Source organism: Cynocephalus volans, chromosome 1 (genome assembly GCF_027409185.1).
Source record: "Cynocephalus volans isolate mCynVol1 chromosome 1, mCynVol1.pri, whole genome shotgun sequence".
NCBI classification, from domain to species: Eukaryota; Metazoa; Chordata; class Mammalia; order Dermoptera; family Cynocephalidae; genus Cynocephalus; species Cynocephalus volans.
In genome coordinates, this window is record NC_084460.1 from 1,057,819 (window position 1) to 1,075,177 (window position 17,359).

The following is a 17,359-nucleotide window of genomic DNA, read 5'->3' on the forward strand; positions in this document are numbered from 1 at the left end:
AAAACCAGGTAAAGATATAACCAAAAAAGAAAACTACAGGCCGATATCCTTGATGAATATAGATGCAAAAATCCTCACTAAAATACTAGCAAACAGAATACAGCAACACATACGTAAAATTATTCATCACGATCAAGTGGGATTCATCCCAGGGATGCAAGGTTGGTTCAAAATATGCAAATCAATAAATGTGATACACCATATTAATAAAGTCAAACACAAGGACCATATGATCATCTCTTTAGATGCTGAAAAAGCATTTGATAAATTTCAGCACTCATTCATGACAAAGACCCTCATAGATGGAAAGTATCTCCACATAATTAAAGCCATATGTGATAAACCCACTGCCAATATCATCCTGAATGGGGAAAAGCTAAAAGCTTTTCCTTTAAGAACAGGAACTAGACAAGGATGCCCACTCTCACCACTCCTATTCAACATAGTGTTGGAAGTACTAGCCAGAGCAATCAGAGAAGAGAAGGAAATAAAGGGCATCCAGGCTGGAAGAGATGAAGTCAAACTGTCCCTCTTTGCAGATGACATGATCCTATATATCAAACAGCCTAAAGCCCATACAAAAAACTCTTGGAGTTGATTAATGATTTCAGCAAAATAGCAGGATACAAAATCAACACACAAAAGTCAGGAGCATTTCTGTTCTCCAATAGTGAACATGCAGAAAGAGAAATCAAGAAAGCTTGCCCATTTAGAATAGCTACCAAGAAAATAAAATACTTAGGAACTGAGTTAACCAAGGATGTGAAAAATCTCTATAATGAGAACTAAAAACCACTGCTGAGAGAAACTAAAGAGGATACAAGAAGATGGAAAGGTATCCCATGCTCTTGGATTGGAAGAATCAACATTGTAAAAATGTCCATACTACCCAAAGTGATATATAAATTCAATGCAATCCCCATCAAAACTCCAATGACATTTTTCTCAGAAATGGAAAAAACTATCCAGACATTTGTATGGAATAACAAAAGACCATGCATAGCCAAAGCAATTCTGAGCAAAAAAAAAAATAAAGCTGGAGGCATGACACTACCTGACTTTAAACTATACTACAAAGCTATAATAACCAAAACAGCAAGGTACTGGCATAAAACAGACACACTGATCAATGGAATAGAATAGAGAATCCAGAAATCAACCCACACACCTACAGCCATCTGATCTTTGACAAAAGCACCAAGCCTATACACTGGGGAAGAGACTGCCTCTTTAGCAAATGGTGCTGGGAGAACGGGATATCAATATGCAGGAGAATGAAAGTAAACCCATACGCCTCACCATATACTAAAATCAAATCAAAGCTGATTAAAGAATTAAATATACACCCCAAAACAATAAAACTTCTTAAAGAAAACAGGAGAAACACTTCAGGAAATAGGACTGGACACAGACTTCATGAATACGACCCCAAAAGCATGGGCAACCAAAGGAAAAATAAACAAATGAGATTATATCAAACTAAAAAGCTTCTGCATAGCAAAAGAAACAATTAACAGAGTTAAAAGACCACCAACAGAGTGCGAGAAAATATTTGCAAAATATATATGTGACAAAGGATTAATATCCAGAATATACAAAGAACTGAAATAACTTTATAACAAAAAACAAGCAATCCAATTAAAAAATGGGCAAAAGAGCTAAATAGGCATTTCTCAAAGGAAGATATGCGAATGGCCAACAGATATATGAAAAAATGCTGAACAACACTCAGCATTCGGGAAATACAAATCAAAATCACACTGAGATACCATCTCACCCCAGTTAGGATGTCTAATATCCAAAAGACAGTGAACGATAAATGCTGTTGAGGTTGCAGAGAAAAAGGAATTCTCATACATTGTTGGTGGGACTGCAAAATGGTGCAGCCTCTATGGAAAATGGTATGGAGTTTCCTCAAACCATTGCAGATAGATCTACCATACGACCCAGCTATCCCACTGCTGGGAATATACCCAGAGGAATGGAAATCATCAAGTCGAAGGTATACCTATTCCCCAATGTTCATCGCAGCACTCTTTACAATAGCCAAGAGTTGGAACCAGCCCAAATGTCCATCATCGGATGAGTGGATACGGAAAATGTGGTACATCTACACAATGGAATACTACTCAGCTATAAAAACGAATGAAATACTGCCATTTGCAACAACATGGATGGACCTCGAGAGAATTATATTAAGTGAAACAAGTCAGGCACAGAAAGAGAAATACCACATGTTCTCACTTATTGGTGGGAGCTAAAAATTAATATATAAATTCACACACACACACACACACACACACACACACACACAAAACCGGGGGGGGGGGAGGAAGAAGATATAAGAACCACAATTACTTGAAGTTGGTACGACAAGCAAACAGAAAGGACATTGTTGGGGGGGACGGGGGAGGGAGAAGGGAGGGAGGTTTTGGTGATGGGGAGCAATAATCAGCCACAATGTATATCGACAAAATAAAATTTAAAAAAAAAAAAAAGAAAAGAAGAAAAAACCAGAAAAAAAACCCCAAAAAACCAAAATATCTTAAAATCAAAAGTCTTGGAACCATAGGTATAAGCTGATAGAAAGATAATAAAATTAATTGAATTTTAGATATAATTAATGTTTCCCATGTGCTGGGCCATTTGAGAAGAGCCTTGTGTGTGCTATTTTGTTTTTATCCTTGCAACAACAACATAAGTTAGGTACGAGCGTTAGCCCTATTGTACAAATGAGAAAACTGAGGCTCAGAGAGGTTAATAAATTTACCCAAAGTCACACAGCTTGAACGGGATAGAGCCAGGGACTCAAAATCATGTCTGTCTTACTCCAAAGCCATGCTACCACCCTCTCATTTCACGGAAAAATCCATAGCTGGACTCGAGGTAGTGGGTGGTATGGTCTAGAATGGCATATCTCCAAGTATATTTCCACGGTCTATTATAGTTTAAATAACCAAGTAATAGTCCTGAGAAGTCTTGCAGTAAAGAAAATGGTTCAATTTTGTCTAGCTCTTTTCGTGCCACACACCTGTCAGCTTCCTGGGGAACCAGTGCTGTGCAGAGCAGACTCTGGGGAATTCCATCCTAGGTGAAATAAGGCTGGACTGGAAGAGGCAGCACATTTAAATTTTCATTTTTTATTGCTATGGACTAACTCAGTGAATCACTTAACATTCCTGGATTACAGCTTTCTCACCTGTAAAGTGAGGAGGTTGGACCCTAACCTCTTAGCTTTAAAATGCTGTGGTCCACTTGTGAGCTGTGTGTGACAATGTGTACATTTGTTATTTCTTCCCCTTGTTGTTGTTGCTAGCTGAGGGGCCTGAGGACAGACACGCTTTGGGGTCTTTCACACTCTGTGTACAGACATTTAAGAGTAAACGTGTTCTAGGTCTGCCGCCTCTTCCAGCGGTGCTTTGTTCTGCGTCTGGGCCTGCCCTGTGTCCCCAAGGCTGGGAACGTCACCAGGTTTCCTCTGACTTCTCCTACCCACACTGGACTGCTGTCCTGCAAACCAGCCTCTCTGTGGAGCCAACATTGAGCTCCCTGGTTCAGACTCTTGTTGAAAGTAGGATACTTTACTCTTTCTTCCAGGATGGGGCCTTTCCAAATGCTTTACATATTTGTCCCTGATCTTAGAATGACCTCCTCATTCCTCCGTGAATAAACGAACACTAGTCATCCTTTATTTCTTCAGCCTGAACTGATCTCACCTTTCCTGGACTCCTTGTTAATCTATAGTCAGTATTTATCTTACGCATTAGTTTTCCTTCAAGTGCTTTGAGCGACTTACTCTTATGTCTCCAAAGATATCATAAATCCCCTGAGAATAGGAACTATATTTTATGTTTCGTATGCATTTCCTGCAAACTCTAGTATTGTGCTCAATAAATAATAGTTGCTCAGTAAATACTAGATTGACCCGTTGGTGCCAAATAATTCTTGCTGCCCATTCTTGGTTGTGATCCCTCAGCGAGTCCCTCAGCATCACAGCAGGTGTTTCAGTTCACGGCTGGATACAGTCCATGTGACATTCAGGAAGAGGAGCCGCCCCCTGTTCTCTCCTCACCCTGACCAACTCCTTCCTTCATCAGGTGGTGATTTAATTACTCTTTGAGGCTATTTTAATAGTTTCATAAATCCAGAAAGTAGACAGCAAGAGAAACCCTACGAGATGGTGAACTTAGATCCCTGGTGATGGGAGAAGGGTCCCGTCTATTCAGCCATCGAGATGCCTTTCTGCAGACTCCTTTACTGTACAGTCAATAATTTTTAAATGAACTAGAACTGTAGCTGTTTACACAGGGCGGGCTGGCTGTAGGTGGTGTCTGTCTCTTGTTGTGGCTGTCTGTTCTCAAGAATTTGTTTTTAGTAGCGCCGCAGCTGAGAGGGTAGTGTTCATATTTGATATCTTTACAGGTTTTTTGGTGCATGTTCTTAGATTACTGTTTAAATACGCTGGGAAGAGTGCAGAGTGCTGTGACTTTGTATTCTTTTTGTCTTCTATAATGCTTCTCATCTTCAAAAACCAGAAACAAAACAATACAACAGCAAAAACACAGTGATATCTAAGTGGTATGGTTCCCACGTGGAGCCCAAGACTGCACAGTTCTAGATGAATCTATAGCCTGGGAAGACCCCAGACCTGACAGGCTGAGCAGAGGTCTGTTAGCAGACAAGCCTCACTCAGGGCTCAAAACAGTGAAGTTAAAAATATGAAACTGTAATCAGAAGTGGACTTAAGCTTTTTAATTATTGGTTTTAGACTCGCAATGAAAAAAAAGTTAAAATGGAAGTGGTGGTTTTCTTTTTTAAAGCCTTTGTGTCATGCCTTTCTGAACTGGGGTAGCGTTGCCAGCTGGGGCTGGCTGGAACCTGAAGCTGGAGCCAGAGCTGGCGGGGCTAGAGCAGAGGGGATGGTGGATGGGGCTATGGAATTTGTCATCCAAAGCGGGGAACTTTTGAGAGTGAAAGAGCTCATAGTAATAATGATGCCAGGACAACAGTAGTAAACCAGGACTGTCCTGAGAAGTGGAACATGTGGTCACTCACCCATAGGAGACTTGAGCGCAGGGGACCCAGCCTGGCCATGGCTGTCACTGTGGATATGGGGAAGGGGCCAGCAGCAGGGGCCAGGCAGAGAAGCAGATGGCTGTGGCATTTGGGACTCATGGGTAGAGTTCTTACCCAGGAAGAGCTGTGTTCAGTGATGTGAGGGCTCCTAAAGGTTCCTGAGACCTGATTATTAAATATTAATATTTAATTAATTCCCTAAGAATGGGGACCAGGGGCAAAGTCGCAGTGGGCCCAAGGCTAGACCTATTTCATGGGTGGAGTGAGGTTGAGCCTGAGGGTTTGTGATTCCTGCCCTGAGCATGAAGGGTTATTATTCAGCAAGGGACCAGGAATGACAGCATCTACAGCAGAGACTCTGAATGCATTCTGTATCTGCTACCTCCGATGCAGAGGTTGATTTCCCCATACTCCCCTCTCCTGCTCACTCTGCTCCAGCCACACTGACCTCCTCGCTGTTCCTCCAGATCCAGCCCATTGCCCCAGCAGGGCCTCTTTGCTTGCCATTACCTCTGCCTGAAAGACTTTCTCCAGGTACCCACAGAGTTCACAGCCTCACTTCCCTGACCACCCTGTGTAAAGCAGCCCCTCCTCTGCTCTCCATCTCCTGACCTTGCTTTCTCTTTCGAACACTTAGCACTGCATGACACTGAGTCATGTATTTGTTTATTGTCTGTGTTCCACTACTCTAGAAGCTCCTTGAGGGCAGGGATTTTGTTGGCCTGCATCAGTAGCACCGAGAACAGTGTCTGGTATGGGGCAGGCACTAAATAAATATTGGTAATGAATGAAAGACTGTGTCACACACACCAGATCTCATCCACTGGAGGTGGCTGGTTGGAGGGTGATGCTGAGGTGAGTTCTTGGACTCCATCCGAGGACAATGGGAAGGAATGCTGTGGTCCCTCAGGGCTGTCTGGGGGGTGGTGGGGTGTGCAGCAAGGCAGTGCATGCAGCGTTAGCAGCTGTCCCTGATCTGGGTCTCCAGTAGTCTCTCCAGCTATCAAAAAACGTTTAGGAAAAAGTCTCGTGGCTGGAATGGGGCTAGGTTGTGTATAAGAGGGCCTTGGGAAGGTTGCATTTTCCATTCACCCCCGCAACCCGTCTATCCAATGAACATTTACTGAGAATCACTATGTACCAGATACTCTGCTGAGGGCTGGGGATTCAGTCATGATTACAACTGTTCCCTGGCCCCTAGTGGCTTTGGTGTCATGAGGATTAGGGTACTATATGGCTAGTTATGAATTGGAAGGCACCTACGACAGAAAAAGAGCTGGGCACGATGACAGCCAACTGCAGGAAATGAATATGGATGGGGGGCAGGTGGGGGAAGGTGACATTTGAGCTGAGACTTGGGAGCAGGGTAGGAGTTTGCCAGGTGGGAGGTCACATGAGAACCTTTCCAGAAGAGGGAAGGACATGTCCTCAGGCTGCAAGGTGAGAAAAGCCTGGTGTGCATGAGGAAGAGGGGCCATTGTGGGTGCAGCGCAGAGACTGCTGCCGGGGGCCGGGGTGAGGAAGGTGGCCAAGGCAGGGCTCCTCAGGGGCCTTGTCAGCCATGTCATTTCAGAAGTTTGGATTTTGTCCCAAATTTTAAAAGTCAGCAAACATTCACTCATGTGTAGAAGACATGCTGACAACAGAATTAAAAACCATCAGTGAATATTGACTGAGACCGTAGAGAATGTGTGATTTGTAAATATATCTCTGTCGTGTTCAGTGTTGCTGCTGAGAAGTTCACCTGCAGGCGCAGGTAGGCAGGTAGGGACTGGTCAGTGCTTTTTTGTGGCATGCACACAGAAAGTCTCCCTCCTGGCTCTAGGTGGCCGCTGATCTTGGCAGTACTGGTGCTGTCTCCATTGTGCTCACGGGCAGCGAGCGAATGAGGACAGGGTCAGCAGTGGTGAACGCCGCAGGTCCCGCCGGGGTGTCCCTCGCAGCCACCGCTGGGGAGAACAGCGCACGGATTGCACTGCCTCTTGAGCTTCTCTTCCTCCTCGCTTCATTAGCTCTGGAGACTTCCATCCTTGTCCAGCTGGTGACTGTGGTGCCACCTTCCGTTCTGTTTGCCTTCTCTGTGTGTCTGAGCCTTTTGAAATTATAGGCGAGGATAATCCTGAGCCCAGCCCTACCTCCCAAGATGCATGGGATGCCCTAAAAATAACAGTAGAACCTCAACGCTCCAGAGACTGGAGGAGCAGAGGAAAGCACAAACGGGTGAGAAGAGGCGGATAATCTGAGTTGATCTCTGTTGGCACACGGGCTCCCATCAGGACACATTCTCCTGCCTTATGCCTGGTCTGTGCTCTTCCTGACCGATCTTTCCTGCCAGTTGCTGGGACAGGCCCTCTTAGGCCACTGCAGACACAAGTGACTCATGGAGCATCAATATTCCATTGATCGTATCTTATCTTGATCTTTTCCTTGCTCTCCAGGGTCATCAGATCTCTTAATGTAACATTGAGCATGTTTTAAAACTCACTGTGCCTCAGTTTCTGTATCTATAAAATGGGGACAATGACTTGTATACTGCCCAAGATAGACATCACTACAGCCTTGGTTCCCTGCATCCCAGGAAAGCGCATGATTTTAATGCAGTAAAGGGAACAAATCCGCCCTCAGACCACACAGCTGTGCCCCTCTGGAGGGGAGAGTCTGAGGGGGACAAGAAGGAAGAGAAAAGTAAGAAAAGAAGGAATCTCGGCAAACCCCTTAGACTGCGACAGTGAGGCCAAAGCAGGCTTTTATAAGAACCACGTTTGAGCCCTGGAATAAAAAATAAGAGCAACATACTTTAAAAATTATTTATGATTTTAAGCACATGAAAGGCGTATCATGTACCAGGGAGGCATAATGGGGAACGGCTGGGTAACATGTGTCTTGCCATTTCTGAGGATGTCCTTAATCCTCAGATGTCCAAGAATAACAGTAATAACTATGCCACTGCTGATTGTGTTAATAATAGTAAAAAGGACGGGGGTGCCTTTCCTGGATCCTGCTGAAGGCAAGTGGAGACCCAGCTGCAGGCTTTGGTGGGGGCTGGCAGGGGTCAGCCATATCCAGCCTGCTTCTTTCTCAGGGGTCAACCATGGAGCTCTGCCAAGGGTCAAAGCATGTTAGGTTTAAGGAAGGAACCCTGGACTGGGAAGTCAGGAAACCTGAGTTCCAGGCCTGAAAGATTGATTTTATCCCTGATCCTGACAATTCCCTGCCTTCTGAGTCTATTCTCGTCTGTAAAATAGAGATGCTAATGCTACCTGGCAGGCGCACCTTGCAGGTTTTTTGAGGACCCCTCATGAATCCAGCTTGTGGAAGTGCTGGACACACTGCAAAGCATTCTGTACCTGGAAGAGCTCGTGGTTGTCATCCTTGTACTTTTCTAGCACTTGGCACAGTCAGCCTCCAGGCTCAGGACTTGACATCTAGAAGGTGCCTAGAAATGTTTGTGCCATGGATAAATGTTTCTTTTTTATTAAATGTTTAAAGTCATAGAATGTTAGACTTAGGCAATACTTTAAAAGCCTTTTAGTCTAGTTCCCTCTTTTATGATTTGTAAGTGGATCTGGAGCAGGGCTCAGTCTAAGGCTAATTATCCACCACTCCTGAGTCAACTTGAGCACTCTACCCAGTGCCCAGTGAATTACGGGATTTTCCAATCTGGCTGGTGGGAATAAGTGCTATTCCCAATCCTTTCTGATGGCTTTTTCTCTGGTCTTCGGTAGTTTCCTTGCACTCATGCTACTAAATGCTCAAGTGGGGACTTCTGCAGACCTCTAGAGTTCTCTGTGCCCCTGTCCACACTCAGGCACTCTGTTCTATGGACTCTAGTTGCCTTGGTCTCTCCAGACTTGTAGCTCTATCTCCTTGCCTTGGGCAGTTTGCTGGAATCCACCTGTTTTCTTCATCTCTTAAGGCAGTGAGCTGGAGCAACCACAGGGCTCACCTTGTCTGTTTTCCATCTCTAAGGGTTCGCTGCCTGGTGTCCAGTATCTTGAAACTGTTCTTTCATGTACTGTGTCTGGGTGTTTTGGTTGTTCTAGTACCAGTTACTCCCTCATGGTGCGAAGTGGAAGTTCCCCGGTTCTCTCTTCAGAGATGACAAGATGGAGGGCAGAGTGACTTGCCCAAAGTCACAGAGCTAGTTACTGTCAGCAAGGACCAAGGCCAGGTCATTCCCCAGCAGTGTTATCCTGTTCCTACTGTGTGCCAGGCACTCAGGGCTGGGTCTGGCTCTCCAGAAGTGCACAGTCTGCTGGGGAGACAGACAAGTAAACTGAGAAAAGTAAAGCACGATGAACTCTACGAGGCAGGTATTCATTCGCAGGTACAGAGGAAGTACAGTGGGAAGAGAGTGGGCAAGGACGCTTTCCTGGAAAGCTGATACTTCAGCCCCGTGCTGGAGGAGAGGTGAGAGTAACCCAGGGGACACAAGAGGAGGAGGCTCCAGAAACAGGCACGCCACACACAAAGGCAGGACGTAGGAAGCAGGTCCTTTGCCCTCTAAGCCTGTGCCCAGGTGTACCACGGGACACCCACACGTGTTTTAGTGTGGACATGTGCCTTGCATCCCCCATGGAGTCCCTGAAGTCTAGGAAATCTGTTTTCAGCATAAACCTGCTGTGGTGTTTCAGCCTGGGGCACGTGTGTGGGGGCTTGTTCAGGGCTGTGCGGTAGACATTGCCATGAGATTTCTGGTCTGGCTCTGGCCTTCCACACCCTTGATGCTTTTCCTGAAGGCAGATGATGATACTACTTTCAGTGATTTGGGGCATTTCACCACCAAGAAACCGTCAACATTTGTCCCAGTCCCACTCCTGGTCCCAGGAAACATAGCACAGGAAGCCATTCCCTGCAGCCCATTAGTCTAAGAGCCCTGCCACATCCATTGACAAGATGAGGCTCAGGCAGTGCTGGGAGGTTCTCAGCTAACCTTCTGCCAGAGCCGGGCCCTGAGACAACTGCTGGTTTACAAATCTGCATCAACTAAGTGCAGCCATTCCTGGCCTCTACTGGACTGGGCTCTAGAGTGCCTTTGCACTGGGAGGGGACAGGAACGGAAGCCTTTCTGCCAGAAGGAGGCTTTAGGCTTTTGGCTTTATTTCCCAGCCTGGTTTATTTCTGCCAAGGCCAGTATCTTATGGTTCTTTGGACCCCAGCCTGGGCTCCATCCAGTGGCAGCAACTGCTTTCATCAGTGCTGTTTCTCCAGAGATTTATCAGTCATTCATTCAAAGATAGGGGATATTTTGGACAGTGCCCTACCTTTATGGACATTATGGTTTGATGGGGGCTGCTGGATATTAATCAAATAATCACTCAAATAAATGTGAAATTACAACTGTGATAGGTGCTACGAAGGAGAAGGATTTGGGCCCCTGAAATACCGTGAAGGTGGGACTCAACCTTGTGTCTGGAAGCCATTCTTGCCTTTCTTTAGGAAGTGACAATGGAGTGAGACCTCAAGTGTGGACAGAGTTGTGGGGGGCAGGTGCAGGGTGTAGAGAGCTCAGCATGTCAGGAGAGTTGAAAAGAGGGCAGCAGTGGGTGCAGTGAGCAAGGGACGATGGGGCAAGGAAAATGCAGAGACTTCTGCAGGGTCCCATGGGCTGTGTTAATAATTTCAGTCTTTATTAGACGAGCGATGGGTAACTGTCGAAGGCTTTTAACAGGGAGGCTACATGATTAGTTTTTTTTTGCTTCAGAAATATCACTCTGACTCCAGGTGGAGACTGAATTGGAGGTGGGCAAGGGTAGGGTTGCCAGATAGAATATGGGATGCCCAGTTAAATTCAAATTTCAGATAAACAATGATTATATTTTTAGTAAAATACTGAATGGGATATACCTATGCTAAAGTTTACTTTCTTAGCATACATATGTCCCAAATATTGTATGGGACACACATATTTAAAAAAGTGTTCATTGTTTATCTGAAATTCAAATCTAACTGGAAATCGTGTGTTTTTATTTGTCATGTCTGGCAACCTTCAGCAAGAGAAGATGTGGGGATTCCGGTTACTGCTGTGGTTGAAGGCTCCTTCAGCTGGGCCACCAGAGGTGGAAATGGAGAGGGGTGGACAGAGAAGAAGCACGCTTGGGTCCAAGTCTGCCATTCTGAGACATCCAGAGGACAAAGTCCATCAGCTTCCCTCCTGCTCTGAAACTTTAATTTCCATGCACATGCCGTTTAAAGACATGTAGCTACGGGTATGATTAACATTGAGGTCTCAGTGCAGGGCACATGCCTGGTCAGAAGCTGTCCTGAGCGCCCCGTGGGAGGTGAGCTCTTTGCATGGCGATGTGTGAAGGAGAGGTGTGGAAGGAGGCTGAGAGCGTTATGCCTAGAGAGGCAATATTGTAAGTCGTGCACTGTCTCTCCCCACGATAACTCACGTCTTTAGCAAATGAAGCAGTAGAGTGAAGCGGTCAAGAACGCAGGCTTTGCCAGGGAGCTCAACCCCCCAGTGATTGTTAGCTGGCCTACACTATCTGTGTGATTGTGGCTGACATACTTAGCTCCTCTTGGCTTTGTGGCACATCTTTAACGTTAGCACTAATGTATATCAAGAGCCAGGCATAGAGGAGATGCTTAAAAAGTGGTGTGTGCTACTAGAAGTAATCCCCTTGTTTCAGAAAGTAGGCTCAGTCTTCTTCTAACACACCCTCACTTGGTTATCATCTTGAGTCACAGCTCTGATTTCATCTTGTTCACACCCTTCTGTGACTTCCGTTGCCTTGTGCAGTGGGATCTCCATGTGCTGGTCTTAGTTTGTCCTCTGCCACAACTGTCACTATGCCCCAGCAGAACCCAGTGCTCCAAAGAAACCCACCCATTTAACTCTCCTTCAACCCAGTGTGAACTTTCCTACTCTTTTGTTTGCCTGGAATGTCTTTACATCTCTTCAAACCTTTTTTGTCAAAAGCATTCATAAGGTAATTGTAGTAGAATTATGATCAAAACAAGATAAAGCATGCATAGAAAGTGAAATGAGTGCTCATCATTAGGGAAATGGCTAAGCAGCTTAGCACTCACATCTACGGTGTAATGCTGTGCGTCATTAAGGCAGCTCTCTACGAACTGACCTGGAAAGATGCCTCTGATCTACGGCTAAGTGAAAACAGCGAGTTGTGAAACAGCAGGTGAAGCACGGCCATGGTTGTCCAGACAGGATCCAGTGATGTGCATATGGAAAGAGTCAGGATAAATTATGCTCCAAAGTGTTGATAGAGGTTTCTTCCAGAGAGGAGGGTGGGACTGGTTGGAAGTGAAAGGGAACTCAACATTTAGTTAATATACTTTTATGGTTTTGGTTTGTTGGTTTACTAGAACTGTGTTAATTTTGTAGTTGAAATTAAATCAAAATGCATAGAAAAATGGTTAGAAGAAATAAACAGTGATCATGCTTCAGGTGTTAGGTTGGGAGGTTCTCCTCCCCCGCCCTTACTTATTATTTCATTGAAGGACAGATTGTCACAGGAAAAGGCCACCCTTCTTGTAAAGTACAACTGGAATGAGACTCCCTCTGTGCAACGTTTGTCCGATTGCTCAGCTGCGTGTGCTGTGTCTTTTCTTTCAATCCTCGAAGCACTTTGTATATCTTTTGTGGCATTGATCTTGCTGCCCATCTAGATTTCAGCAAGTTGAGGATATCACGATAGAAAAGAAAACAGGCTTTCAAGTCAGAAGCTTTGAGTGTTGGCTATCTGGTTACCTATCGCAGCATGACAAATGAGCCCAAAGTTAGTAGCTTAAGACAGCGGCAATCATGAGTTTTTGGTCAGGAAGAGAGCAAGGCTGAGTAATTACTCCACGTGGTGTCGACTAGGGTCACTTCATGGTATTTAGCTTAGGGGTTGGGCCGGACAGGGGGATCCAAGAAGGCTTCGCTCACATGCCTGCCACTTGGCAGGGCAGCGAGGAGGCTGGGCTCAGCTGAGTGCTTTTCCCTCTCTGAGTGATCTGAGGACTCCACAGGCTTTTTACAGCAGGCTCAGGGCTTTGAGGGACCAAGACAGACCACGGCAGAAGCTGCCCATCTTCTTAAAGGATGGAACTGGCACTGTGTCTCTTCCTCTGTACTCTGCTGATCAAGCAGCCACAGAGCCCACCCAGATTCAAGGGAGGTTGGGAACAGATGCTCTCTTTTGAAAAGAGAATTTGTGTAAAAATCCCATGGCCATTGTTAACCTATTGCAGCTTTGCTATGAGAAGTAAAACCTCTGTCTCAATTACAACATTTGTAAATTAGAAAGAACAAAAGCGGCAATGTAGGCAGCAGCCCTCTGTGCAATGTAAAATCTGTATGTACTATAAATATTAACAGTCATCTCGGTGCTAACTAAGCCTTACTCAAGGTGGGAACTCGTGAAATGTTCAATACTTTGAAAGCAAACTCATTTAAACGCAGATATTACCTAAGAGAAACACACAAAGAGAATGATGCTGAGTGACCTCATAGAAGTGTGGTGTCATGGTAGGGTACAGACTTTTGATTAGGTTGACAAGAGTTAAATCCAAGCTCTGTTGCCCAGTTACTGTCTGTGTGGTTTTTGTGGATTCACCTCACCTATCTGAGCCTTATCATAATGTCATATTATGGGAATCATAATATGGGAATAATCGTACCTGCTTAGCTTGCTGTGAGTATTGGGGCTAGTTCGTGTCAAACACCTAGTATGGTGACTGTCACATAGCAGGTCTACAGCTTCTCTTAAGCTGACGTGACAAAGTCATATAGAGAGTTGGACTCCACACTGACTTTTCTGCACTGATCACCTCCATTAGCTCAAATTGTTGAGAGGGGATTCAGAGCCCGTTCCCTATGAAAGCAGTGGAGGAAAGGGAAGGGACCTACTTCTTGTTTCTGCCAGTCTCCTCCTCTCTCCAGAGTGCTCCCCCACCCTCAGGGATTTGTTGTGAAGTCATCCCTCTCTGCATGCTGGATGTGGCCTCCTTTTTAGACCTGTGGCTTTGCTTTTCATAGATGTACGAGATCAAAGCAGGAGGTAGCATTGCAAAGAGGTTCAACGCGATTCTGCAGAAGTTGAGCTCGCCCCTGCAGCCCAGAGTTCCAGAGCACAGCCACAACAGGATGAAAAACCTCTCCTACCCATTCTCCAGGGAGAAAATATACCTGTGAGTAGTGGAGCTGCTGGGGCAGGGATGGGAGAGGAGATGGGAAGGAAAATCAAAGAGCATTGCATGCCTCAGCCCTGGGGCTCACCAAGTGAGTGCCCCGTGCCTGGGACAGAGGGGAGGAAGCATGCTCTCAAGGTGACATAGCCCTGTGCCTGCTTTGTGAATCTGCTTCCCCAAGTGAGATGACCCCAAACAGCCCCGGGTATTTGTCCAGTGAGAAAACCTGCTATTTGGCCATATTGCAGGATGGGTGGAGCAGCAAGGGGCAGCCAACTATAAACTTTGGAACTCTGTGAGAAAGTGGTCAGACACCTGTTTAGCTTCTGTGGGGAGACGGTTTTGCCCAACCCCCAGTCTAGTAGGGTTTCAACACAATGTGATAAACCAGAGAAGATGGAGGAAGCTTCTGGATTTCTGTATTACCAGCTGCCTACTCATGCACTCATTGACTCTGAGGAGACCCCCTCCCCATGCCCTATCCAAGAAGAATGAATAAAAGCTCTTCACAGTCGTGGCCTTTGGGGGAACATTCAGAAGCGGGAGCTGTGGCTGGGGAGTGGGAGCTGTAAGCGCCAGGCATTACTTCTGCTCTGGGAGCTAAGGAGGAAATAAGTACCTGTCAGGGGTGAACAGAGAATTGAGCATGAGAGGGAAAGGCAGGGGCATGGTAATGCCGAGAAGACAGAAGGACCTGTCCCTTTTTAGGAGGTGGCCGTCATGCAGCTGTGTTTCTGCTGCCCCTGGAGAAGATCTCCTACTATCTCTGCCACGTTAGATAACAATCCTACACACGTATGTGTGCTCTCCTCTTTGCGTGTATCCCTTCCCTGAATCCTCAGGCCCTCTTGTGAGATGGCCAGCCAGACAGAACTGTCTTTTTACTATAGAGAGGAAACTGAGCTCCAGGGTCAGGCGGGGTCACAGCTGTAAGTGGTTGAGCTGGGACTGGCGTGGTGGCCGCCATGACCCTGTGGCCTGCAGCTCTTTCTGCACTAGTGCTTCCCCTCCCTGGGCTGTCACTCATGCTGGGACTGCCATCTGAATGGCCACCTCCCATGCATCAGTATTCATTGCCTTCTGCTGTCCTTCAAGTCCGGTTCACAAACACCTGCTTTTTGAAGAATATCTTGTTCTTCCCAACCAGAGCGTGTTGTCCGTCCTCTGAGTTTTTGCAGCGATGTTCTGCAGAGTACCACGTTCTGCTCTGCATCAGTTACCTGCAGACACACGTACCCAGGGACTGCTGCCCCTGGGAGCTGGGAGCGTGTTTCATTCACCTGTGTGACCTCTAGCAAGTGCCCTAAGCACAGTGGACATTCCACAGGTGCTTCTTTTGAGTGAAAGTTCAGTGTAAGAAGTTTAGAGCAGACACAGGCCTCGCATAATTGGAATTTGATATCTAATGGATGAGATGATGGTGACAACGCATTAAATACAATTTTGAAAAACAGAAAGAGTTATCATCCCAACACCCTGAAACTGTGCTCTTTTTTGGGGTATTTTTTACTATCTTTGTCCATGCCCAGGTATCATTTTTTACATAGTTTCACTTTGAAAACTTATAGTAGAATATTTTCCTATCATCGTATAGTCTTTTTCTATTTTCAAACTTTTCATAATTATAACTGTCAATGGCTGCATGATAATCTATCATACTGATTTTGGAATCACATCTCTATAATCTTTATTATAAAACACTTTGTAATAAATTTTTTATTTATGTAACTTTTTTCTTCTGTTAAATTTATTCCCTAGGATAAATTTCTGTGATGAGTTTTCAGAATTGCTGGGTCTAAAAGAGCATAAGTATCGTGACAGTGTGTGTGTCCCTTACACATCTTGCCATGCCACTTGCTAAAGGTTTGCTCTGGGCCTGGGGCGGCCGTGGTCTCAGGACAAAGGTAATGAAATGAGTTTACCATGTGCTGTCTTGGTGTCTCCAGGTATAACATCCAGGAAAAGGACACCTTCTTTGACAACGCCACCCGTAGCCGCATTGTAAGTAAACAGATGTGCTGGGTCAGGACGTGTGGGGGGAGGCTGGGGTCCTGCGAGGCTGAGATTCTCTTACCCTCCCTGCCACTCTCATCGTTATTTGCTTAGAGTTGCTTAGCAACTAGAGGCGTATACAAGAGCTTCCCCATCCCTGTAGCAAAAGAAAGAGCAAACAGCTGCTCTCACTCACCGTTTGAGAGGAGTGTCTCCTCTTTACAGGTTCTCCACCGAAGCCCTCCTTAGAATCACAAAGACAGGGAATGTCAGAGCTGGTGGGGACTTCAAACTAGTTAGGTGACCCCTTGGTTTACAGTTAAGGAAACTGAGGCTCTGAGAAGCAATACATTAAAAAAGTTCATATGGGTTGTTAGTGTCAGAACAAGGGCTAGTCCCGTCCTTCTGATGTCTGGGCCTCTGCATTTCTGTATGCAGTCTGCTTTCTTTCAACCCCCACGGCAAGGAGTCGTGTGAATTTATAGCACAGGGAATGCTGGAAGTAGCCTGTTTGTCCAAGAATAAAGTTGCCAGCCTATTCCATAGAAAACCACCATTCATGACAACAGCCCTTCTTCTACAGTCTTTTTGCCTCTTCAATCAAGTTTTTGAATTTTGTAGGATGATTGATTTTCATAAAAATCAGTACATGGCCTGTGTCACCGTGGCCCCCGCCTGAGCTGCAGAGTGTCTCCATTCACTGATTAGTTTATTCTGTACTGCCCCAGAGGTGGGCAGAGGAGAGAAACAGGGGCCCAAGGAATGCTGGAAACTTACTCGTGCCCACATGGGAAACATGGATGTGTATTTCCATTCATCCCTAGTAAAAAACTGAAGTTTCTATAGCAGAAGAGATTGGGTTAGATACGTAGAAGGACCCTCCAGACAATAAGGTGATAAGAAGATAAGAAAAATAAGAAGGGACAGGTGACTAGAGAAAACCGTAAGATATTCCCAGGCACACTGAAAACATGGCCTTAACTCTTTTGCATGATGGACAAGAAAACATCTTGTGTTCCTTAGCCTAGAGTTCCAGGAAGGTTTAAAACGGGCATATGATTTCTTTTATCTTCCTATGGAAAAAGGCGTAAACTTCCTTTTTTTTTTTTTTTGGTTGATGCTATTACAAGCCAATTAAATCTCACTGTGACTT

General features: G+C 45.5%; 1 protein-coding gene across 1 annotated transcript in view; it reads left to right on the top strand.

Moving 5' to 3' along the window:
• The window catches only part of ANO2 (anoctamin 2), a 317,511-nt gene that overhangs the window by 67,830 nt on the left and 232,322 nt on the right, over positions 1 to 17,359 (top strand). The window contains exons 4-5 of the mRNA XM_063099698.1: positions 14,063 to 14,214; positions 16,161 to 16,215. Of these exons, the coding sequence (XP_062955768.1) occupies positions 14,063 to 14,214; positions 16,161 to 16,215 (207 nt within the window). The remainder of the gene's footprint in view (positions 1 to 14,062; positions 14,215 to 16,160; positions 16,216 to 17,359) is intronic.